Source organism: Stylophora pistillata, chromosome 2, assembly GCF_964205215.1.
Source record: "Stylophora pistillata chromosome 2, jaStyPist1.2, whole genome shotgun sequence".
NCBI lineage: Eukaryota > Metazoa > Cnidaria > Anthozoa > Scleractinia > Pocilloporidae > Stylophora > Stylophora pistillata.
The window spans coordinates 17206652-17234075 of NC_142520.1; the positions used below are offsets into that span (position 1 = coordinate 17206652).

The 27424-nt window shown below is 37.6% G+C and overlaps 2 protein-coding genes across 2 annotated transcripts; both read left to right on the forward strand.

Moving 5' to 3' along the window:
- Positions 1-3062: 3062 nt before the first annotated feature.
- Positions 3063-3929, forward strand: LOC148737452 (uncharacterized; the record flags this gene model as incomplete). Its single annotated transcript, XM_088749305.1, is given in 2 exon segments — positions 3063-3339; positions 3342-3929. Coding segments are annotated over 2 exon segments (651 nt in total), but the record flags the coding sequence as incomplete, so codon positions are not given.
- A 19816-nt stretch (positions 3930-23745) lies between these two features.
- Positions 23746-25448, forward strand: LOC148737453 (uncharacterized). Its single transcript, XM_088750394.1, has 3 exons — positions 23746-24763; positions 24961-25070; positions 25341-25448. The coding sequence occupies exons 1-3, from the start codon at positions 24394-24396 to the stop codon at positions 25398-25400; spliced, it is 540 nt and encodes a 179-aa protein (XP_088606520.1). The 5' UTR covers positions 23746-24393; the 3' UTR covers positions 25401-25448.
- Positions 25449-27424: the final 1976 nt, after the last annotated feature.

The window sequence follows — 27424 nt, forward strand, 5'->3', positions numbered from 1 at the left end:
TGCTGTGAAAAAGTTATGTATAGAGCTTGATTTGTATTAGCTCTAATGGTTCGAATCAGGAATCATTTTTGTATTTTCATTGGTTTCTGTGCCACGCTGCTATTACTTATGGGCTATGGGGTGTCCTGAGGGCCTGAATGGGGTTTAGTGTTTGGTGTTATTTGCCCATATTTTTTAGTGTTTACTGTTTCCCACGCACGAGATTACTGTGTGGTGGATATCCTCCCCTGTGTGGGATAGGAGGGAAGGTGAGATCGTTACATGGACTGAAGCGGCTGCCAAAGGCGCTTGATAACGTCCGATCTCAACCTTATCATTGTAACTAGACACGTTTGTTGTTTAGAGTGCTTAAGACTTTCTACTTTCTACTTTCTACTTTCTCTCTCTGTTAAATTAGCCATATTTTTAACCTTTACTGTTCTTGAAAAAAATACTATTTAGCGTCTGAAAGGAAATCCCAAAGTTCTTTTAAAATTTTTAAATCTTATCTAGTCTTTTAAATTCTGCATAAAAATTAAGAAAATCACTCGCGAATAGTAAGCCAAAGCTGAAATGCTCTTGTCTACATTCTGGGGAGTACTAGGACAAATCAGTGTTTACGAATGTAAAGGGAAATGGCGGTAAGAAGCGAAACAACAAAGAACAAAGCGGGAGCCCTGCTGTCAGCTATATATTCCAGTACGCCATCGTGTACAAGAGTAACATCTCAAGAGGATGCTCAAGACATTCCAGGGACAGGCAATGAAGAACGAGTCGATCAGGATACAAATATTCCACGAGCTATAGACGAAGTACCGAGAATCACCTTTGTTGACGAATGCATTCTCGGAGTTATCGCATTTGGTGACGTGACAGACCTCCCCGAGCAAGAGGATGAATTCGACACCGACTCCAAGAGCGATGCGGACAATGCTACAGACATAACGTTCAGCACAATTGGTCGCGCCATCCACGCTCATTTCCGCCTTGATCTCTAGAAACATCCGGGACTATCATGACAATCAGGACTATTTAGGTATGGAATATAATTAAGTGCTTTTGGCCGGGATGGAGTAACATGTCTGTCATATTTGTTGACCATTATGTCAGTATTGTGAGTACTTTAGCCAGTCTTATTGGTAAAAGAAATAGTCTGTCATTGCATTCATTACTAGTCAAGTTTAAACACTCATTTATGTTGGAAATTGGCCGAAAAACCTCTTTGATACGATAAACATGGGCCGAACATAGATATTTCCCCTTTTAGGCCGTGGTTTGTTTGTATATGGGAAAAAAAAATAATGTTACAATGAATTTTCTAATGTTAGTGTTACAATTACCAAAAATTGACTGTTTAATGTTACTTAGCCGAAAAAATAAGTGTTTAGTGTTATTGAAGTACCCCCATTCAGACCCTCTGTCCTAGGTGAGTAAAAAGGCACTGGTGCGAGAGAGCAGAGATATGTCTATCTCTGTGAAAGAAAAGAGCGAAACGAGGAACTAGCGAAACAGATATCTCCTGGCGCAGAACTGAGTAATGTACTACATATAAACATCATTTAAAACGTTTTATGAAGTCCCTTAATGCGGCTAGAGCTGCATAGAGCTGGAGCACGGACCATCCATTAAATATTAACTTATGAATGTGTTACTTACAGTTGATACAGCTTGGAGTTGTAATTGAAGACTCCAGGTGGTAGCTCCTTAATTTGGTTATCATTCAAGGACCTAAGAAATGGAGATAGCCTAATTTAAGATCTGTCCTCGATTCCAGGAGTTAGTCGATGTAATTGAGTCCTTTCCACCATTTTTTCTAAAAATTGGGTTAGATAAATTGGGTATCGGTCAAAGTACCATTGGAGGAGTGTTACGAATTCACTTAATGAACAAAAATGTAGCAAATTAGTAAACTCCTAACATTTTAAACACATTTAAAGTGTTTCTTATAAAAATTCTTTCAAAATAGAAAATAATCCCAAATTTATTTCCAGTTCTTCATCATGTGGCACGTTGGGAGCGAATCAAAGAGTAGAGGCTGTTTGGGATTAATGATCAGCTGACGCTTTGTCAGCCAATAAACATGCTGAAAATTTGATCCTGTATTTTCATAGACCAAATATTACAAGTTTGCGGGATACATTACTCTCGAAAGGACATGTGTTTCGGTATAGTTCTGAAATAGTTAATGTAAAGTTAATAACTTACAGACTACTCAGGCTGAATAGTTTCGCAAATCAGCCATCAGGAATTTTGTCTTAACGTTCTGAGTGCGTATGGAAATTTTAGCGAAATATTTTAGGGGATAACACACGTCGTTAAATAGCTACAGCAGGCTGAGGTAATGATTGGAACCCAAATCCCAATAGCAAGAATAATAACTTAGGTGCGCATTCAACATTTTGTTTTGTTTTTTTTGTTGTTTTGTTTTGTTTTTTTGCAATACCTGCAGAAGAGAAGTTTTCCTCATGTAAGGCATACATCAGGTAGGGGGGGGGGGGTGGGGGGTGTGGACTGGGATACTTGGCTTCAAGAGTAAAAGAACATTTTAGTGATGAAGCTAACAGGTAGAACAAGTTACCAGTTAGGCTTATTGGCAATCAAGCCATTGCATTGGCTTCATATTACCATTGTTTACTTGACACTTAAGAAAGTGAAGACAAAACAGAGGCATAAACAATCCAACGATTGGCTCTTAGGAAGATAGGTGAGTGTCTGAGGAATGCAGGGGGACTTTAAAAGAATAGAGAACAATTCTGCCCAGGTTGCAGAACTGAAAGAAATGTGTAGTATCTATTTTAACTTGATGTCTTTGCTTTTTTCATCCAGTTTAACAGAAGTTGCGTAAGCACACAGGAGACGCTTTTAGAGATGATACAATGCGAAAGTTGGATAAGCATGCGTAGACTAGATCACGAGGTTGTAATAGGAGATGCGTGGGAGATGATAAAATCAGTTTTTGTGTGTGAGAGCAGAAATTAAGAGAGAGTTGTGAAAACAAAGAGGAGAATAAAACAAGATTTGTTAAGGACAAATTTCGAGTATGTGAGTTAGCGTACCCCACAAGTTTGGTACATTTGTGTTGATGTCACAACACATGGACAGTTGGATATGCCATTCCCTATCATGGAAATTTGCTGTTTACAAGGTGTAGGGTGGGTTATGGCATTATTGTCTCTTTGCAGGCTAAAGAGGCCAAACATTCTGGAGTGAGGGAAGATTTGACCTTAACTAACCGGTCAAATGTAAGCACCACCACTGGTAAATGGTGGCAAGTAATGCAAAGTAATTATGTTTCCTCATTTCATCTCCCAGAACATCAACCAATGCCCTCTTGTTATCCCTCACACTACCAATGACATTCTCGCCACACTGTTACCAACCAAATGTTTTTAATTGTGGTGGAAATAAAGAAAATGGTTTGCTCAGTTGTCAAGTTTGTTTGTCTAGTATTGACCTGGTGACTTGTGCAAGCAGCAGAGGTGCGACAGAATCAGTGTTGTGTGCACAAAAACCCATTGTCTGTAAACAGTGCAATACTCGCTTTGCTGATAACTTATCACTGTGGTCTCATTTAAAGTTCTGCAATGCCACTGAGCTAAGAAGTGTACCTATCAATCCAACTTTGATGACAGTACCTGGTTTAAAGGAAGCTTTACATAGTAGAGGATTAAGCACTGCAGGTAATAAGGAAATTCTAGTTAAGCGCCTTGAAGGTGCATTGGCTTGGGAAGGGTAGTTGAATTATTTTTTAATCAACAGTTTAATTCTCCCAAAATATTTGATGTGAAGTGTATTTTTCTTGGCCAAGTTGGTGCACAATAAGGCATACTTGCAATGAGAATGATAACTAAGATCTCAAAAAATTCTGTGTACCAGTAATGTGAGTATTATGCCTACTTAATAAGAAAAATATTTTCAAATTGATGCAAAATTGTTTAAATTAGCTATGTTTGCTGGACAGGTAAACCTGTCGGAATGCAAAAGTACTGTTGTCACTGATATCACTTGGTATGCACTGATATAATTTATTACAAAGAAAACTTTATAAACCCATTTTTTTTTAACTGACTTGCATTTTAGAGGCAGAGTTTCTGGTCTAATGTATTTATGGAATTTTGTACATAAAGGTTTGACCTCTAAACCCTTTACATGCTAACAACAGTATGAATATTCTCCATACTGTTCTCAATACATTTTCCAAGGTGCTGACAAGGAGAATTTGTTTAACAATCAAGAGCTCCTTTAGTTAGTAATTATTTGCTTTATTCTTGTGACTTTATGTTTAATTTGGGGTTAATATTGTAAGGAGAAATGAGATGCTGGTCACTGTTAGGGGTCAAAGGGTTAATAACTAATGACTCAGCATTTTGCTTGTTATGTTGACACTGCATTTGTTTTAGTAATGGATTTGTCTTAAATAAAAGGTACAAACGGTTGCAGCTTGATAGTTTTTAAGAGCAGGAGGAAGTATACAAAGATAATAAAATTTTATTTAAAAGGAGTAATTCTCTATACTGATAGGATAATTGCATAGATCAATCAGACGTCATTATTAGTCAAATAATTAAGAAGCTTTTAGCTGTTATGTTAAGGTAAAACCATACTTTTATTTATTTACTTCAGTGTATTTCTTTCTACAAGATATGAAGATTAAAATTTAAAATATATGCTTGTATTAATAAACATATTTCCTTCAGAACTTTGCTTCATATTACATTCAGGGTTGTCATTCTTTTGCTATATGAAAGTTTCGTGACATTAAGGTCTTACCAAACATTAGCAAGTCTTGCTGTTACCTAATTAATTGTGAGGCTAGATCGTATTCAAATTCAATAGCTTTTGTAAATTTGAGTCTTTTCCAAATCCTTCTCGATCATAGCGCAGCACGTAAAATGAGGTTCAAATTATTGGTTATCTAGACCTACTGAAGCTGACATGAGAGCCATCAAATCGATTTTACCGCCGTTCGCGCAAAATCAAAATGCAGTGGAACTTAAAGTATTTTGTCTAAATATAATTTATCGAGACGGCTAGGGGATTTTCAATTTTTTCATATTGCACACCTCCAGGCGCTATTTAGGGAGGGCCGCTCTTCAGTAATTAAGTTTAATTTGATCTACGAAAAAACTCGGCCAAAGTCGCTCACCATGTAAAAGTTTGTTTAGAATGACGTTATTTTATTACTTTCTTTATATTTGTATCCGAAGTTATCACTTCAAATTTCTGAAAAAAGGAGCCTCTTCCTGTTCAATGTTGTACACTTTTCTCATCCAAAAAATATTTCTATCACATTTTAAATGCAATTTTCATCTAAAAGACTTGAAAAAAGGACAAGATAGAAACAACACACCAGACCCCCATTGCACCCTAATTCTAGCACATCCCTTAATCCAGTTTAACAGAAATATAACCAACAGTAAATAGTCAAATTGAAGTACGGTTATAAGGAACCGGGAGTCTCTGCAAAGGCCTTAAAGAATCGGTGGGGGTCGTGAGTTATCTAACACCTTCCTGTATTTTCTGATAATGTACAGAGAAGAGAGCTGAATCGTTCACCACTGGTATTTTGTTACTTCATTGAGCTAAAGAAACATGGTTCGGAGACACTGGAATGGGGGGTCTGGATTTAGGAAGGACTAGTACACGGGATTCGTACCCCTAGCTCCTAAGTCTTGAACATTTTTTTCACATCCAAATAATTTGTAATTTTCGCGTTTACCATGATAATGTTTCATAGACGCTTGGAAAGAAATAAAGGGAAATGACATCATCGTTTACAGTTATTGCACTGTAAGTGAAATGACTGGCTCATTTAAGCTGGGTTGTCACTATAGGTGTCACTATATAAGCTGCTTTTTCTTTTTTTTTTTGGCTTTTTTTTTTTTGTTTTTTTTTTTTGTTTGTGCTTTTTCATTTGTTCGTGCAAAGATGGATAAACAGAAGAAGACTGAAACACAGCCTTGAACACTGAACTACATAGAACATTCTTGACTTGATAACGAGACTACTTAAGGAAGGGGGGAAGGTCTAACGGTAAACTTGACCCTAGAATGACCCTTCAACAAACTCTCTTACAAATTTTTCTTCGATAATCCATTTTTGCGAACGAATACAACTCCTGTTTTAGAAAAAAATATCTTAGTCTATGTTTAGTACGGCTTTAATCGGGACATGACCACTGATATACATCAAATATGCAATATAACACACGCATTCAAATGTCTGTTTTGAAGGTGGGATTTGAATTGTTCCTCTTACACCAATATCAAGAAAGACTCCAAACTTACAGAAATTCCAGCAGGGTATTGTGACCGAAAATGCCTGATGGTAATTTCTTCAACTGGTTGTTTCTCAGGGACCTGTCAAAATTTAGTAAATGTAGTGTCAATTACATAGTATTTGACAACAAATCTCAGAGAGTAATTGTGCTTGAATCTATTCCTCGTGTACTGCATGATACCAGGGCCTGAAACATACACTTCACCAAACCAATGTTGTCATTGACCTGATATCTCTATTTTAGTCTGACATCTCAAGGCACCAGTTAGGATAACAAGCTATAATCTGTGTCAATATATATAAATTGAGACAAATTCGATCTTTTTAGCTCTGAAAACAACTTGATTCTTTACAAATGCTTTTTCACCCTCCTCCTATTACCATTTTTTTTTTTAAAGAAGGCTTGACATTACACAGATAAATGAAATTTGTGTTTAAAAGGAGTAATTTTCTATACTGATAGGATAATTGCATAGACGAATCAGACATCACTGTTAGTCAAATACTTAACGAGCTTTTAGCTGTTACGTTTAGATAAAACCATACTTGTATTTATTTACTCCAGTGTATTTCTTTCTACAGGATATAAAGATTAAATTTTAAAATATATGCTTGTATTAATAAACATATTTCCTTCACACATTTGTTTCAATTTACATTCAGGTCTGTCATTCTTTTGCTATATGAAAGTTTCGTTACAAGGTGTTACCAAACATTAGCCAGTCTTGCTGTTACCTAATTAATTGTTAAGCTAGATCGTATTCAATGGCTTTTGTAAATTTGAGTCTTTACCAAATTCTTCTCGATCATAGCGCAGCACGTAAAATGAGGTTGTTACCCTTTAATGTTTTACTGAATAAATAATTTGAAGTGGCGTTGTTTGCGTGACAACGATAAATGACTCGCCGCTGTAACTTTGAAACACGCGACCATCCTCAGAAATTCTCTCGAAGTGCCGCTTCTTGAGAAAATTCTCTCCCTTAAATCTCGCCGGAGACCAAATTTCTCTGCTGTGTCGAGCCTTTGGAAATTGAGCGTGATTTTCTCACCATTCTTGGTCTCTCATCCCATAGCTGGATTTATTTTCTGCAAAACGAACCCTCCTTACTCATTGTTTCTCCGTAGAAAACTTCATCTTGGTATTCCAAAACCGTTCTCCTCTCTCTATTTCATCCTCCATGCCTAAATGCCTTAAACATAGTTTGTTTGATGTGTTCGCGCTGTCATTATTTGCCGCCACTTTTGAATAGGCCTTTACTTTTCGTGCCAACTGTCGCTGACGATTTCTCCGCCAGCGCGCATCAGAGTTGCGGGAGGAAAACCCTAGGCAACTGACCATCATTTGCTTGGGTGCTAGGAATTCATCTACAATGACTGATCTGCGGCTCAATATTCATGATTTCCATGCCCCATATCCTGTGCCACCTCTGCCGGATCTGCTATGATTCCAGTGTATTCTCCTATTTTAAATTTGTTCTCTAGGAAGGCCTTGTGCTTAGCACTAAAATGGAAAGCCTTTCTCGAAGATCACAATGCGAGGCTCTGCGGTAACTCCTGAATTCTTTTACTCTGCAATCTCAGAGTTGGCAATATAGGACTGTGCACTAGATCCTTCCTGATATTTTCAAAGGCATCTTTGCCTTGTCGAGAAGCGTGTGCCTTCCCTCTGTAAATATGCACTTGCCGTACTGTATACGCCGCAACACTTTGCAGTGGTGCTGAAAAGTACTCACAATCCTTCAACTTAAAAAGAAAAAAATGTCGGCGTGTTTGTTGGCAATGGATGCAACTTCTCTTCTTAAACGATGTCTTCTGTCTTTTCTTGAAGAGGAGACTGCTTTTTTTTCAAACAAAAGGATGTCTTGCCATTTCTTTGTCCACCTAAATGAGTGGAATAATGAAAAAAAAAACAAAAATTGCCCAAAAACTTAGTTCGCGACCGATTTGGACAAATAACGCTTCAGATTGTTCCTAAATACGCGTTCTTTCCATTGAGAGAATCGTTGGTCACATTTATGGTTCGGTTTATTCTCAAGCGAAGTTCAAATATTGTTTATCTAGACCTAGTGAAGCTGACATGAGAGCCACCAAATCGATTTTACCGCCATTGGGGTAAAATCAAAATGCAATGGAACTTAAAGTATTTTGTCTAGATATAATTCATCCAGACGTATATTCTGCCAAAGCTAGGGTATTTTCAATTTTATCCTATTGCACACCTCCAGGCGCTATTTCGGGTGGGCCGCTCTTAAGTAATTAAGTTTCATTTGATCTAAGAAAAAATTCGGCCAAAGTCGCTCATCATGTAAAAGTTTGTTTAGAATGATGCTATTTTATTACTTTCTTTGTATTTATATCCGAAGTTATCACCTCAATTTTTTGAAAAAGGAGTTTCTTCCTGTTCAATATTGTACACTTTTCTCATCCACAAAATATTTCTATTAGATTTCAAAAACAATTTTCAACGAAAAGACTTGGAAAAAGGACGAAATGGAAACAACACACCAGACCCCTATTGCACCCTAATTCTAGCGCATCCCTTAATCCAGTTTAACAGAAATATAAACAACAGTAAATGATAAAATTCAAGTACGGTTATAAGGAACCGGATGTCCTCTATAAAGGCCTTAGAGAATAGGGGGTTCGTGAGTTATCTAACACCTTCCTGTATTTTGTGATAATGTGCAGAGAAAAGAGCTGAGGTGTTCACCAATGGTATTTTGTTACTTAATTGAGATAAAGAAACGTGCTTTAGAGACACTAGAATATGGAGTCTGGATTTAGGAAGGACTAGTACACGGGATGTGTACCTCCACCAAAATCTTCAGCACTTTTTTCAGATCAACAAAATTCCTAAATTTCGCGTAAGGGATAAGGGGTGAGTATATTAACAGCAATGGTTTTGAGTGGGAAATATTGGATTAGTCATATAAAACGTATATTGAAAATAGTTTGTTAAAGATTACATAAAAGCTGTTTTATTGTGCACGCACAGACTCATATGATACGATCAGGCTTATTTCCCAAGACAGGGAGGCCGGAATAAAATATATATCTCTGTTGAGGAATCAGCTGGAGCTTTTAAAAATCAAAAGAAACCTGACATAGTAGTCTTGCATTCAAGCTCTATTGGACAAACTTTGCATATTTTATGATTAGTGATGTTCATTTTTAAGGGTGGATAAGTAGGATTATTCCCACACGGATTTGTCGAAATCGGAATAAGCTGAAAGTTTGAATGTTTTAGATAAGGCTGCTACCATATTCTATTCTATCCTATTCTTTCCGCTATTGGTTTTAAACAATCTTTTTTAAGTTTTCATCTAAATCTTAACAAAATATTTCTGGTTCAATATTGAACACCTGTCGAATACGTTGAATGTTCCCACCGTCCCACGTCAAATTAAAACTTAGAAGTAAAAAGCTTAGAAAACTTCAAAATAACTTGTAACAAAAGGAAAGAAGGTAACCAAGTCCTGGTTACACTGTAACTGAAGAGTCAGAAAAAAGTGTAATTCAGAAGCTTTCCTTTTTCCCTTTCTTTTTGTCAAGGAGCCTTTGAGATAGCGTATCAATTTTTCGTAATAAGGCGCTGTGCAGTCATGCAAAATAAAAAGCTTAACCCTGTGGAAAGGAGGCTTTTTCTTTGCCATTATGAAATGTAAGGAAAGATCATATTATCGCAATTTTTGCAATTAATTTACAAATGTCTTTCATCTGTACTCTATGATGATGTATGTAGCGAACGAATTTTTCTCAGCTATTGCATGTTTTTTAGAATTTCCTTGTTTTAATTGTAGGTGCGGCTTTATAAAGATGTACAATTCACCCAGTTAGAAGAACTGGTCCGGGTCATTTCGAGTCCAAAAATCGATTTCGTCAAAACTTTGCGCATGAATCTTTCCTACTCTAAAGTTAATCGAAACCTCATTGGCTTTTCAAGAATTGTGCATAATTGAATTTTTCGATCTGGGCGATATTCACTTAACCCCTAATGCGAAGGTCCATTTTTTAAGAGTGGCTATATGGGGTGATGGCTTTTACGGCGAACGGTTGATATTTTGACTAATTCATGGTTAACGGGATAATTTTTTTTTTCATTTTTAGCACCAGCATCATATTAATTCGCATAATTGAGTTGCAAAACACGTAATAAGGACTCTAACCTTTCGATTTTTCTTTTGGAAATACGGAAGAAGGTTCTTTTTTTTTTCCTTTCTTTTTGCGTGAGCGTTGAAAATTGTAATGAGTTTATTACAGCCGATCTCAAGTCTCTACATCTTCGATGATTTCCTTGCTCTATTCTGCCACGTTATAGTATTTTCAATAATTTGAATATTTTCCTAAATATCATCTCTCGAACCTTACTAAGGCCTAAATCTTCACAAATGATGATTACTCCCCTGGCACACCACACCAAGAGATCATAAAATGAGGAAACTTATCCCCGCGACCCATGATTTATTTTCAATTTCATAGGGCACATTTATGCAAGTGTATTTTCTTATATTTCCTGACGAAAGTTTCTGACACATTCTAATAATGAGCAATCACAGTGGAACCCCTCAAAACCGGACGCCGTTGGGACCGGAGGAACTGTCCGGTTTAGAGGGGTGTCCGGAGTACTAAGGTTTTACCCATAAGGCAATTTTATGCAGCAGAATGTACAATAGTACATTTTTTTTAACTTTGGTGAATGTGTCTGATAATTTCAGTGTAGTAACTGTTACAACTATCTCTTCAACACTTTCGTTTTCCCTGTGCATTGTCCTTAATTTTACATTGCCTGCAGGATTCAAATTAGGAGGAATAGTCTTCCCTTTTGACTTACAGATGTGTTAGGTTGGTATTGTTCATGAATATCTCTTTTGGTAAGTCCTCCAACTGGTTGTTGCCAAACCACCTGTCAACAAATGATGCCAGTTAGTTTGTGTAACGAGGGTTCAGCTGCGTTGCTGATATAAATGCATTATCGTTATCATCAATATCTTCGAGTGGTGAGAAATGTTTTGGGTAAGAAGGAAAGCTACTGATACTGCAAGACATTCATACTTTGAGCCAAACGTGTCCGCTGCATTATTACATTTCGTTTGATCGCGCGGAGCCGATATATTAGTTATCCATCCATGCAACATGTATTAGCCATTGGCCAATTCTATTTTTTTAAAATCCACAGGGCGTTTGTGCTTTCTTTGGTGGCGTTTCTTTTACCATTAAGAAATGAGCTCAGGACACTGTCATTCTGTCAAGGAGCATTTGAAATAGCGTATCAATTTTTCGTAATAGGGTCCTGCGCAGTAATGCAAAATTAAAAGCCTAACCCTGTGGAAAGGAGGCTTTTTCTTTGTCATTAAGAAATGTAAGGAGAGATAATTTTTTGGCAATTTTGGCAATTAATTTACAAATGTCTTTCACATGATTTCTATGATGATATTTTGGCCAATTTACGTCAAATTATGTAAACAAAGGAAACCGAACAGTTACGTGCAATCGCCTGCGCATATTTTTCCTCTTCTGGAAGGAAATAGGTACTAGAAAAAGAGAGATCGGTTAGACGAGCACAAAAAATGAATCTGTACTAATTTTCCTGGTCATCGACAACATCTTCGCAAACATATCTGACAGCGGCTGAGTCAATCGAAGGTAGCTCATTTTGAAAGAAATTTGTCACCTTTCTGAAAATACTCGCAACTCAGAAGCGGCAAAGAAGAATCTGGGACCGTCGAGACGTAACAAAAAACAAATCTGGCAAAACACTATCGAAGATACAGTTGTTTACCTCTTTTCCAGCCAAAGACTGCATCTGTGTTGGTGCTTTTACGAAATTTAGACCGCGACGGCTTCTGTCAGATTCCCTTGCATCATAGCCAGGGTGCGTGAGACAGATTGTGATATTTCTGTACATCGCTTCACCGTTTCGATAAAACTCTGACTTTCACTGATCACCGTTTTGAAAGAAATAAAATTTTTCAAGCGTCTTTTCAAGGCCTACATAATAAATGTGGAAAAAGTTTTTATTGTCTCAACGGCCGGCCATAAATGTTGTTCTTTTTTATTGCCAATAAGCTACGCTCGCAAGTGGACTAAGTGAAGAGAAAATCCCACTTATCTGCCCCTCCCTCAAACCGCTAATTTGAAATCTCCAAAAAATCTGGGAGACACGTGACCAGCCTAAACCAGGGTCTCTCCTCGCTCGCTACAGGGGGCGGGAAGATGAGAGACCCTGGGAACGAGGTTGGACCCGCCGGTGTAACTATGAAGCACGTGACCATCCTCAGTGATTTTCTCCAAGTACCGCTTCTTGAGAAAATTCTCTCCCTTAAATCTCGCCGGAGACCAGATTTTCTCTGCAGTGTCGAGCCTTTGGAAACTGAGCGTGATTTTCTCACCATTCTTGGTCTCTAATCCCGTAGTTAGGTTTATTTTTTACAAAACGAACCCTCCTTACGCATTGTTTCTCCTCAGAATACTTCATCTTGGTATTCCAAAACCGGTCTCCTCTTTCTGTTTCATCCTCCATGCCGAAATGCCTTTAACATAGTTTGTTTGATGTGTTCGCGCTGTCATTCTTTGCCGCCACTTTTGAAGAGGCCATTACTTTTCGTGCCAACTGCCGCTGACGATTTCTGCGCCAGCGCGCATCATAGTTGCGGGAGGAAACCGTAGGCAACTGACCATCATTTGCTTGGGTGCTAGGAATTCATCTACAATGACTGATCTGTGGCTCAATATTCATGATTTCCATGCCCCATATCCTGAGCCACCTCTGCCGGATCTGCTATGATTCCAGTGTGTCCTATTTTAAATTTGTCTTCTAGGAAGGCCTTCTGCTTAGCACTAAAATGGGAAGCCTTTCTCGAAGATCGCAATGCCCAGCTCGGCGGTAACGCCTGAATTCTTTACTCTGCAATCGCAGAAGTGGCAATATAAGGCTGTGCACTAGATCCTTCCTGATATTTTTCAAAGGCATCTTTGACTTGTCGAGAAGCGAGTGCCTTTCCTCTGTAAATATGCACTTGCCGTACTGTATACGCCGCAACACTTTGCAGTGGTGCTGAAAAGTTCTCACGCATTCTTCAACTCAAAAAGAAAAAAAGATCGGCGTGTTTGTTGGCAATGGATGCAACTTCTCTTCTTAAACGATGTCTTCTGTCTTTTCTTGAAGAGGAGACTGCTTTTTGTCAAACAAAAGGATGTCTTAGAATTCTCCAAAAGAAAAGTAACAGTCGGGAAAGGTTGAATCCCTCTCTGAACCCATCAGTTTGAACAAAAAAAAAAGATGGCCATAAAAAATGACTACAAATAACGCGCGTGAGAAATTAACATTTGGTAAAAGTGAGCAAGAATTATAAGGAAAGAATGCCAGTGTTTGTGGTACTGACGTGTGCTTTGCAATTATCGCCCAGGACATGGGGGTCCGCATGTCGTGTAATCAGAGAGAAGCAGAAGGCAGTTCACGACAGCATTTCGTGAACCGAATGCACAATCTATGTCTGACGCTATTGCATGGTATGTACAAATTCATTAACAATACTCAAATTAAAGTGTAAATATGGCAAACATATTGATTTGATGGTTGGTTACCATTTTCAAATTGTATCCGTATCGTACAGGACGATTTTGCATTTGGCTTGTTTTGTTTGGGAAATAACAGCTAACATTTTAAATATCAGGTAACCTGAGCAATAGAAACAACGAAAGTTGAACTAAATTAGCTTTATATCCAGTGTTAAAACGATTTTTCGCCCCACAACGGCCTGATACCTTTTCTGTGTTACTTTTGTTTGTGGTCCTAAAATTTCGTAGTCTTGGGTAGCCCAAATATTTTATTGCATCTTTGTGAATAAGAAGCCTTGTTCTTTGCTGGACTAACTTGGTTTAACCCCAGGCCATGTCACAAGATGCGATTTTACCCTCTCAATTTTTCCCATTTCTTTGTCCGCCTATATGAGTGGAATAATGAAAATAACAAAAATTGTCCAAAAACTTAGTTCGCGACAATTGGACAGATAACACTTCAGACTGTTCGTAAATACGTGTTCTTTCCATTGAGAAAATCGTTGGTCACATTTACCGGTTTGTTTATTCTCAACCGACGTTCAAATTGTGGGTTGTCTGGACCTATACTAGTGAACTCTGATATGAAAGCCACCAAACCGATTTTCCCGCCGTTCGCGTAAAATAAAAATGTTATGGAACTTAAAGCATTTTGTCTAAAAATAGTTCATCGAGACCTATATTCTGGCAAAGCTTGGGGATTTTCGACTTTTTTATATTGCTCACCTCCAGGCGATATTTAGGGATGGCCGCTGTAAAGTAATTAAGTTTAATTTGATCTGCGAAAAACTTCGGCCAAAGTCGCTCACCATGTAAAAGTTTGTTTTGAATGATGCATTTTATTACTTTCTTTGTATTTATATCCGAAGTTATAACCTCAAATTTCTTAAAAAAAAAAAAAAAGAGCTTCTTCCTGTTCAAAGTTTTACACTTTTCTCATCCGCGAAATATTTCTATCAGATTTAAAAACAATTTTCAATTAAAAGAGTTGGAAAAAGGACAAAGTGGAAACAACACAACAGACCCCAATTGCACCCTAATTCTAGCGCATCCCTTAATCCAGTTTAACAGAAATATAAACAACAGTAAACAGTCAAATTCAAGTGCGGTTATAAGAAACCGGGTGTCTCTATAAAGGCCTTAAAGAATCCGTGGGGGTTCGTGAGGTATCTAACACCGTCCAGTAGTTTGTGATAATGTGCAGAGAAAAGAGCTGAGGTGTTCACCACTGGTATTTTGTTACTTCATTGAGCTGAAATAACGTGGTTCGTGGAACCTTGCAAAGTCTTGAACATTTTTTTTCAGATCAACAAAATTTGTAAATTTCGCGTATACCGTGATAATGTTTCCTAGACGCTTGGAGAGAAATTAAGGGAAATGACACATTTTCAATTAGTCATTTACACCTATTGCACTGTAAGTTTAAATGACTGGCTCATTTAAACTGGATATATCAACAAAGTTGAAGTGGTAACTTGGCCACCGTAACGATTACAAAAGTTGACGTTTAGAGCGTTAGCCCTTCGTTACTCCTACCGACGCAGCCCCAAACAATTTCATTTAAACTGGGTTTTCACTATAGGTGTCACTAAGCTGTTTTTTCTTTTTGTTTTTTCATTCATTCTTCGTGCAAAGAAGAATAAACACAAGAAGAATGAAACACAGCCTTGAACACTGAACTACATAGAATATTCTTGACTTGATAGCCAGAATATTTAAAGAAGAGGGGAAGGGTCTAACGGTAAATTTGACCCTAGAATGATCCCTCAACAAATTCCCTTACAAATTCTTCTTCGATAATCCATTTTTGCGAACGAATACAATGCATGTTTTAGAGGAAATTCCTTAGTCTGTGTTTTAGTGCGGCTTTATTGGGACATGACCAATGATATGCATGAAACATGCAATATAATATAACCCACGCATTTAAATGTCTGTTTTGAGGGTGGGATTTGACTTGTTCCTCTTACACCAATATTAAGAAAGACTCCAAACTTACAGCCATCCCAGCTGGGTATTGTTACTGAAAATGCCTGATGGTAATTTCCTCAACTGGTTGTTGTTCAGCCCCCTGTCAAAATTTAGTAAATGTAGTGTCAATTACATAGTATTTGACAACAAAGTTCAATCAGAGTAAATGTGCTTGAATCTATTCCTGATGTACTGATACGAGGGTCTAAAATATACACTTCGTTATCAAACCAATGTTGTCATTGATCTGATACCTCAAGGCAGGATAACAAGAGAGGATAACAAGCTATAATCTGGGACAATTTTAATTGAGACAAATTTGAAATTTCTTAGCTCTGAAAACAACTTGATTCTTACAAATGCTTTTTCACCCTCTTCCTATTACCCATTGTTGTAATACATAAGGCTTAACATTACACACTGTCATGTATTGTAGTCCTCATAATAATCCAAGCAACACTGAGCAGGGGATAAGGGTGAGTAAATTAACAGCAATGGTTTGGAGCGGGAAATATTGGAATAGTCATATTATGAAAATAGTTTGTTGAAGATTACATCTAACGTATTTTGTTGTGCATGCACAGATTCACATGATACGATCAGGCTTATTTCGCAAGACAGAGACAGGGAATGAAATCTGTATCTCTGCTAAGGAATCAGCTGAAGCTTTTAAAAATCAAAAGAAACCTAACATAGTAGTCTTGCATTCAAGCTGTATTAGACAAACTTTGCATATTTTATGATTAATAATGTCCACTCTTAAGGGTGGATAAGTAGGATTATTTGCACACAGATTTGTCTAAATCGGAATAAGTAGAAAGTTTGAATGTTTTAGATAAGGCTGGCTCTGCTGTTAGTTTTAAACAGTTTTCTTTAAATTTACACCTAAATCTTAAACAAAATATTTCTGGTTCAATATTTAACAGTTTTTAAATACGTTGAATATTCCCACCGTCCCACGCAAAATAGTGAAAACTTAGAATTAAAAGGCTTGGAAAACATCACAATAACTTATGTGTACAATGATGATAAATTCTGGAAAACCAAAAAATGCACAAATGTTTCATATCCTGGTATTTATTTTATTCATGAGCTTTCGTGCTTAAGATTAAGATATTGGTGTTAAAAAAAGAAGAAGAAAAAAGATTGGAATAATTTTAAAAATTTGCACCCGGAAATACTGTAATCGTTGTTACGAAAGCGTGTCCACTGCATTATTATAATTAAATTTCGTTGATCACGCGTAGCCGATCTATCAGACATCCATCCATGTAACATATATTAGCCATAGGCCAATCCTATTTTTGAGAATCCACAGGGCGTTTGTGCTTTCCTTGGTGGCATTTCCTTTACCATAAAGAAATGAACTGAGAACACAGTCATCTTGTCAAGGAGCATTTGAAATAGCGTATCAATTTTTCGCAATAAGGTGCTGTTGAGTTATGCAAAATTAAAAGCCTAACTCTGAGGAAACGAGGCTTTTTCTTTGCCATTATGAAATGTAAGGAAAGATGATTTTTTCGCAATTTTTGCAACTAATTTACAAATGTTTTCCACATGTTTTCTATGATAATGTATGTAGCGAACGAATTTTTCTGAGCTATTGCATGTTTTAAGAATTTCCTAGTTGTAAGTGTAGATGCGGCTTTATAAAGATGCACAATCCATCCACTTAGAAGAAGTGGACCGGATCACTTCGAGTCCAAAAATCGATTTCGTTATAACTTTGCGCATGAATCTTTCCTACTTTAAAATTAATCGAAACCTCATTGGCTTTTCAAACTGAATTGCGCATAATTGAGTTTTTGGATCCGGGCGATATTCACTTAACCTCTCAATGCAAAGGTCCATTTTTAAGAGTGGCTATATGAGGTGATGGCTTTTTCACCACCAGAACCATATTGATTCGCATAATTGAGTTGCAAAGCACGAAATAAGGACTCTAACCTTTTGAGTTTTCTTTTGGAAATACGAAAGAAGGTTCTTTTTTTTCCTTTTTTTTTTTGCGAGAGCGTTGAAAATTGTAATGAGTTTATTACAGCCAATCTCAAGTCTCTACATCTACGATAATTTCCTTGCTCTACTCTGCTACGTTTGTAGTATTTTCAAGGATAATTTGAATATTTTCCTAAATATCATCTTTCGAACCTTACTAAGGCGTAAATCTTTAGAAATGACGATTACTCCCTTAGCACACCGCACCAAGAGATTATAAACTGAGAAAACTTATCCCCGTGACCCACGATGTATTTGCAATGTCGCGCCATGCTGGGAAGTTATTCTTATTTACACCTCCCATGATAACGCAGTTAACGATCTCGCTATAATATGTCGTTGGGGTTTTCGGTGTTTAAGGTTTCAAATCAGTTTTTAAAAACTGTAGCTCCTCCTTGTGATAACAAATTTGAAAATGCTTGTCTCACCATTGGAATACATATGCATTATTGACCAATTCTGTTCGTTCAAGATGGCTGGATATTTTTCTCGTCCTTTTTTATTTTTTGCGTTTTTGTGGACCGAGACAAAATTGAAATCCATAAAAACGCGAAAAAAAGAATAAGGCCAATATCCAGCCATCTTGACCGAACAGATTTGGTCAATAACGGATTTGGTAGGTTGCAAAAAATGTTCGACATAATAAGAATAAGCGATGAGTTGTTTACTTCGAAAGCCGGAAAAGAAATCAAACAGTGTTTGTAACGGAACCTCGTTACATAAATTATTTAAATCAATCAACCAATCAAAATGTTGATCTGACCGGCCGATGCCAGGACCTGTTCCCACCCCACCCCCAACAAAGGGAAAAGGCCCTGGGAACGAGGTTGTTTGTAACGCAATAAACCCCATGAGAGTCGTTTAATGTTTTCTTTGTTCTTCGCCTTTTTTGCATTCTCAATGGTCTTCATTGTAAAAAAAATTCATGAACTTTGTAGGTCCGCTCCACGCAATCCTTTTCTTGAGCTGGATCATGGCAGGTGAAGACATTTAAATGTCAAATCTCAATTTCCGTATACATGCATGGTGCGTGTGATTGTACAAATAAAACAATCACTTTAAGAAGCCCGAGACATTGGGGTTTGCGGTGTTGCGGTCTTGACCCTTTTTTAATGCTGTATTGCGGTGAAGAACAACTCACATTGCGGTTTTGCAGTAATCTCAAAGCTTACGATGTACAATGTTTGTAATTTTAAATTGACGGTGTTCGGTAAAATAGAACATTTCCAGTGTTGCAAGTTCCAGTGTTGGAGAATAACTTCGTTAGATTTTTTAACCTGTAGTTTATTGTCGGGAAAAACTAGCTAATCTTTAATAAACGTTGACTGATTAACCCCAGGTTGTGTTCGTTAATATCTTACTTGACCTCTGGACCACTACAACACGCATGATGGGCCAGCCACAGACCAGCGCGTGGTAAAGATGATTGAAACCGGATTAGGTAAAACCTGTGACTATATCACACTGTCGGCGTGTTGATAATATCCCTTGCGGAGATGCGGTGTTTGTTCCGAACAAATGGGGGATCTGAGTACCGCAAACAGAATAGAGTCTATTTTGTTTGCGGTGTTGTGGTATTCAGAACCCCCTATGTCCCCCTCCGTTAAAGAACTTTAACCTTGACATTAAAACTGACGTGGACGTTTGCCAGGTTTCTTGATTGCTGTTATTGTTGTTAAATAATCAAGTATGATTTTCGCTATTGCATAAATAGCGCTCTCTACTGCGTGGATCGTGCATCATACGTATTTAATACCGCAGTTCAAAAAAAATATATATATGAACTTCATATATACATTGTATTACGGAGTTAGTTTGGTTTCTTTTTTTCCTTTTGACTTTTCGTTTACGCCAATTTTTTATCCCTTAATTTAGAATTTTATGAGGTTTTCGAGGTTTTTATTTAAGCCGAATGAGCTGGTTACTTTACTAATCGCATTTTGGTCTCTTGATAGTTTGGTTAGATTGACACCTCCGTGTTTACTTAGTGCTTTTTAGATAGAAAATGATAGTTAAAGGTTTAATTCAGGATAGGACCCCGTGTAATGAAGTTCCTTTTTGGAATAAAAGACAAGTTTAGACCGTAATTCTCGATAAAGTAATCAAGACCCACGGGCAACAGTAAGCAATAACTTAGTTTATGATTACGTCACATACTGTTTCAAAGCGACACTTTACCTTTCTTTTGGTTCCTTTAATTGTCACGTGTTCTTTTCCAAAGTCGAGACTATTTTTAAATCTATGTGTAGTGTAGTAGTATTCACGTGTGGAAACGAATGCAAGGGATGTAATACACTCGGTACCCACGGATTTGCATGTATACATGTAGCATGTATTTAATTTATTGCAGTCGTTCTTTATTGGTTAAGAGTAAGACAGTGTGTAAACGACGTGAGTAAACGGTTTTCAATTTAACCGCGGTGTATTACACTATATATGTTCGCACAATACTCTGGTACTTTCTTCAAGTATAGATTCCAGTTCTCTGCTTTGATATAAGAACGTTCCAAAGAATAGCATAAGAAAGAAAGAAAGAGAGAAAGATCCTTGGTTTCATGGTCTATCGCACGTGTGTGTATCAACCCGGGAATCGAGATTCAATTCCAGCTTCAAAGAAACCTTTGCAGCTAAATTGATTTTTCTTTTAAATTTGATATGATATTTCCTTGATATATCAATATCCGGAAAGTAAACACAGTGAATTTCATTCAGGCGTACATGTATCTAGAATATAAATTTTCCTTTCGTCGGAGGGCACATTTATGCAAGTGTATTTTCTTATATTTCCTGACGAGAATTTATTACACATTCTAACAGTGAGTTGTAATTTAATCAAGTAGATAAAGAGGTCATGTGCAAGAGTGTTCACCCCAGGTTTGTAGATTTAAGATAGTGTATACGGCTACGATAATTCCTACCCTTATAAAATGAACCCAGCTGCTGGCGATACATCTGGATGTGAGCACATTTGAATGACCCCGCGGAGAAGCTATTACGGTTTAGAACTTATCACCGATCTTGTAGATCGAATCTTTGTCAAGTTAAAGAGCAATATTGATACTAAACTTGGTGCCTTTAGATTCCTTTCCAAAGTATCATTTCCGGATAAGGATATAGTATCCTTTCCGGATACCTGCGGACATCGCCTTATTTTCCCCTTAGGATTTATGATTGCTTGACCCGTAATTGATTTAGGTAAACTTTATTACTTTGCGTCCTCACAGACAACAAAGTTCTGTGGAATCCTTTCGTCTTTGTAGTACAAATGTAAATATTTCACGGAGTTTTTCTTTAGGTGACAGAATGTATCAAAGAGTTGTAATTAAGGGGGAGACGACGTTAACTTTAACAATTTACGATGAATCGTTCTCTATTTTAATGGTTGATGATTTAATTCTAGGTCCTTGACGATTGAATTTTATTAGGAAGATATCAAAACTTTCTTTTTCTTAACATAAATCATTTCTCCAGTAATTTTCAGATCAAGCCTTTCTCTGGAGAAATGCATTGAGGCCTGAGTCGAAGACCCTTGACAATTGTTAGATCCAAACAATCTCTTAATTCCTGTCAGCATAGTCACAGAATCAGATGGCGAAAGAGATTAAAAAGCTGCGGAGGATTACCGTACGTGAACACAGGCTCGCGCCTGCGCTCTCTTGCTCAAAAATTAATGAAAATTAATCATGGGAAGGTTATGAAATAAATAAACCCCGTTCTGACTTTCTACTATGTCGGCTGATAATGTCGTTGGCTGAAAGATTATCCTCAAAATTTCATATTTGCCCTCGAAGTTTGGCTTCTCGGCTAAATATTCATTTTTCGGACAATCTCTCAGTCGCGGACATTATCAGCCGACATACCAGCCGCCCGAAGGGGTTTATTTACTAAATACCACAGGGATTTTTAAAATAAAGAATTGAATGGGGGACGGTGAACGGTGTACAATTATGATATATTCTGAATGCTTCGTTTAGTAAATAGGCGTTGCCTATCATGATAGATATATTTTAATTAACACAACTCGTGATTTACATTAATTCCTCACAACGATTTTAAGTGTAAGCTTGTCGTGATTTAAACCAGTTTTTCAGAAGAATCAGTAAGAGAGAGAAGTCGATTTATGTATCTGTTCGCTTACCCGAATCTGCTAACCTGAAGTGAGAAACCTGTTTTTACGACCCGCCACAGAAGTAACTTTCCAGTCATGTTTTCTTGAATTTTGCCATGAGACTAAGACTAAACTTGCGTTTTCTGATTTCCAATTACAAATGTACTTCTACGTATAATGCACGATCCTCGCAGTAGATAGCGCTATTTAAGCAAAAGCGAAAATTATACCTTAAAAGAATCAGGCCTGTACGGGATTCGAACCACTGACCTCTGCGATACTAGGGCAGCGCTCTTACCAATTGAGCTAACAAGCCAACTGGGAGCAGGCCGTTAAGTTGATTCGTAATAAACCCGTGAAAGTGATAAATCAGTACAATAAAATATATGAACTTCATATATTTTGAACTGCGGTATTAGATACGTATGATGCACGATCCTCGCAGTAGATAGCGCTATTTAAATAATAGCGAAAATTAGACCTGAAAAAAATCAGGCCTGTACGGGATTCGAACCACTGACCTGGTTAAAATCCTTGGTTCGAATCTCGTACAGGCCTGATTTTTTTCAGGTCTAATTTTCGCTATTGCTTAAATAGCGCTATCTACTGCGAGGATCGTGCATCATGCGTATCTAATACCGCAGTTCAAAATATATGAAGTTCATATATTTCATTGTACTGAAATGTACTTCTCTTAGATTGAATAATCATTAAAGTTTGGATAATATTATACGGTTTGTGGTGGTCGTCTGAGCTGACCAGTTCCGAGTAAGGAGACACTGAAAAAAAATGCATAAATGTTTCTTATTACACGACTCGGGCAGCCAGAGGGCCAATAACTAAAATCAACCAATGAAAATGCTCTATTGCCGGTCCAATATTCTCTAAGTATTGGACCGGGCACTGTCCCGAATGGTCCCGAATGATACCTCACTTGTGTCGCTTTGAACTTCAGTCCTATAATAAATCTCTTATTAACCAAGCTTGCTCGGGACCGTGCTGGAAGAATATCGGCCCTCAGTCTTTTTTGTACGGACCTCGCTGTGCTCGGTCCGTACTGTCAAGACCCCGGGCCGATATTCTCCCAGTACGGCCCTCGCGCTTGGTTAATAGGATATAAATATTTCGCACACCGTGCAGTCTCGTACTATCCCGGTATCTATTTTATTCGTGAGCTTTTGTGCTTAAAAGATATTGGTGTGAAAAAAAAAAAAAAGATTGGAATAATTTTCAGAATTTTTAACCGGAAATATTCTAATCGTTGCAGATATAAAGTAGTAAAAATAATCTTTGTTCAATTAATTAATTTATTTATTAATTATATAAATACGATGGTCGTTGCTAGGTCAATTCCTCATGTTACTATCTTAGAGTTAGAGTTCACGTGACGAGGCGTTCACGGCTTGAGCAGATTCAAACACGAAGGCGCGCTATAAAAAGGTTGGCTCCGCCCCTTGATTTCAACTCAAATGAAAGAATCATGCAATATTGCGACCAACGGTCCCACCATAAGAGAAACGGTGTGCATGGAAGACACTGTAAAGGTATTATTTTGGGTCAAAAATTAGAACATATTGAGTCTTGTTGACTCTCATTCCCAAGAATTTAGCTTATTTGGACTTTATTTGGCACCAACACATCGTTCGGCCGTTCAAAGTACGATCTACGGTCGACTATGCAGTCGTACAGTTGTATTTTCAACATTCGCGCCGTGTAACTTCGGCTTACATCCCCAATTAAGCCCCTTGTACATGCACATCGGTTGGCTGAGCCTTCAGATTATTCCAATTGAAACTAGCGGCGTCATAAATACTGCATGCGCAATATTGTCTGTGACAAGACATCTAAAGAAGGAATAAGTTCGCAAGTAAGTGCGATTAGCAGCCGGAATTTCACAACTCTAGTGGTTGTTCGGCAACATTCTTAGCTGTCGCTGCTTGAAGGATATTTATTGTGGAATTTGTGCGTCATGGTTGACGGAAATAACCCATCTATGCCCAAGAAAAAGCGGCCAACAGATCGAGCTCTTCAGTTCTCTTTCAACATAGAGCTTCCTCGAACTCAAGAGAGCAGACTAGACTTCTTGGCATCAAAGACTGCGTTAAAATGGCAAAATGCGCGTTAAATCTAACAAAAGCGACCTCAAGTACACATAATGTGGAGCTGATGGAGGCTCTTCTGTTAGCTTTTGAGGAGAAAATGGAGAGGAAAGGACTTGCATGGAGCCAACTCAACTGGAAGCACAGCTAGTGAGGACCCCTTTCTTGTTTCTACACAATCTATTACACGCTTTTCTTTTCCTTAAGCGTCTTCCACTCCATCTTCGCGTATTTCTTTGCCTTTCTCTGATTCTGTTTCTCCAATTTTCACTCCACATACAGAACATACACCACAAAGAATGTAGATCACTGCGCCTTTAGCAGAGAACGACCCCATAGATCTCTGCAGCGAGGGAGCTCTGCGAACTTTGCATTCTTTTTTTTTGGTAACACTCTCTCCACAGTATGCTGTTATTGTGGAAAACTCATCGATTGCGATTCACTAATCTTCAATGGACAAAGTCATGTTGTGTCCGTAACAGTTTCATGTGTATGTGGAGATTCATTCAAGTGGCTCTCCTCCTCTATCATGGAAGGATCTCCTCCAAAGTACTGTGTAAATTTGAGGTAAGTACCTTTTCGTTTTCAGCTGGAAATTTTCTGAAATTCGCTCTCTCAGTATTCTTGAGTTTTGTTGTAACTGGTCACTTATCTGCCTCTCTTTTTCATGGATTGATTCATGGAGTATTGTCCTGTGGCGCGACTGAGCCACAGTACACAAGTTTCTCTCGAGTAGCCAACATTGGGTCAGAGGGAGAAAAAACCTTTGACACAGGTTATTAATGCACTTCTCTAATGCTCCTAAACTCGTGTTGTATTTCTTCTTGCAAGCAAATGGCAGTCAACAACAGTTTACAGGAAGCCAAGTGATGATCTCTCCACCAAAATACCTCAAATGGACTGAGCAGTTTCTTATTTGGTTTCTCTCTTATCTGAATTCTAAAATACCTCTTTTTTAAATTACTTCAACAGTCTTGAAAAAGTATTTTTATGCAACCATTATGAATAGGGTTTGCAATCAGTCCATGTCTGCTGCCCAGGAAGAAGTGGAAAACACCCCTGGTTATGTTGCCAATGGAGAGGTGCAAGTTGGTTTCAATTTTAATTTGTGTTTGGCCACATACTTATACACCAGTCTTTGTTTTGTTTAATTGTTCCTTTTTACAAGCCAGGATCTCTGCAAGCAGTCAGTTTGATGCATGGGATCTAGTAGACTTCTGCAAAGTTCTGCTGACTAGCACATCAGTTTCTAAGCATACAATATCTGATATCAAATTGTAAACCCTGAGAGATTTGTGAGTACAGAAATGTGTTCAATGTTATGTTTTGATTTCTACCATTTCTTCCTGTAGTGTGTTATTACAGATGCAAGGCATGATTCGAGTAGATCAGCAGCAGACATGACGGTGTAGGCCTCTTCTTTCTATTAAGATGCTTTTGAAATCTTTGTATGATATGTTGAACCTTCATACACTCGATGCTATTCCGAAAAATATTTCATTTTTACTGATTCTGTTTAGAACCAAAAAAGTTTTAGGGGTCGTAAACTGGAGTAGGGCTTGGGAACGGGGAGCGTTGCTGAGCGGCTGCGAAGGAGACTAGTGAAACTTCAGCAGTGAGCAGTGAAGTCCCTATGACAAAAGAGCTGCTAACTTTTCTAACTGAGACCCAAGGTATGATACATTTGCATCCTCAATAATATCCTACCATTGATGTAATATGAGTATGGAGGACAGGAAAATCTTTTATAGTGTGACTAAAGTAATTCTCTTTTTTTTTTGTATGTTTATTTATTTCTCATGTGTACTTCTGCATGAAGAACAGTCCACTCAGTGAGCAAGAATTCCATGCTAACCTGCTGATTGTTGCTGACCATTATCAGGTAATTTGAATGACTGTTTATTGAGAGAATGCGTGGTAGTCATAAGGTACGAATAGTTTTTCTCAGGTTACTCCTTCAAAAGAACGATTTCACGAAACCAAAACTATTACTATTAATTTTTGTTGTTATGAACACATTGTGTTATGTAATTCCAACAAGACATAGCATAATTCATGAACTCAAAGATTACCCAATTTTCTGTAAAAATGGAAAACCAGAAGCATTATACTTACTATTATTAATACTGATCTATTCATTTGTTTTTCTATAATTTTCTTTATTTATGACTGAGGGAAATCATGTCAATTGCCATGCGAAGTCACGGTGCAAGCAGAATGGCTATGTAATGAGCAAAAGGTTTTAACTAAACCTGAAGCTGTAGCTGCATATAGGAAAGCCATTATGGACACCTCAATATATAGAGATGCATAAATTATGATTACATGCGGGCACTTAATTGGCACATGCCACTGTATGTCTTTGTTTCTTTGCATGAAAAAGTTTGCCTTTTCCAAATTAACCATGTTGCAGTAAAGGATTTGAAAGAGTTGCAAAAAATGCATGTTCCAGTTACAGAAAAAGCCACTCAAAATCTGTTACCTTCTGCAGTGTAGGGAAACATACTGGATTGAATCTCTCCATTCAGTGATGCTCATTTATGCTGCTAAGCGGATCTATTATGGGGATGACACCTACAACATGCACATGGAACTAGGCTTTCTTGATTGGGTAAAAGACTTATGCTGTTGTTAATTCTGCACAATTGCTTTGGCACTTTTTGAATGCTATGCTTACTCTTTCTTATTGACTTGTTTCTCTTGCAGAATGAAAATGTGAATAGAGAAGTATTGTCTCAGCAGATGAACCAACATGCCAGGCATCCGAATCGTCCGGCAGAGATCAGGGTGCTTACGGCAAAAACATTCAAATTTAGGGAAACCATCTGGTGTACCTTTTTTATCTAAATAACTAATGTCCATTCTGCTTACCAGTGATTCTGACTTCCTGTGATAACTAAATAAATGTGAGCCCAAATGTCTTCTAAAAGTTGTGAGGTAACCAGGGAAGAATAATTACAGAAACTGCTGGTACTAAGTAGTGAAGCATTCATAAGTATTAGCTATTAGTCAAGGGACTTTCCATGCAGTTTTATTGATGACTGTGTATGTTTCATGAACTAATATTCAGTTGTTATTTATAATTGCTCTCCTTGACATGGGCATTTGTATGAGAATTTTCTTATTCCCTTGTATGCCCCATGTAAGGAATGCCTGGAGGGTTAGGAAACCTTGACCTCACATCTTTTATAACACAATTGGGCATCTTTCCCCACGCTGCATTTACTTAGTCCCCAAGCTCCACTTTTCTGGCCTGGTAAAGAGGGTCTTTTCAAAGCCTACACTTCTTTAGAGATCTTTAATAGGTCTTATAATTTTAACGACGTCGCACGTGATTCTATGTGCGCTTCTCTATACTAAAGAGCTTTTTTCAGTCGTTTATTTCACATTGGATAAAGCTTCCCAACCTTTTTTTATATATATTGAGTGGCTATGG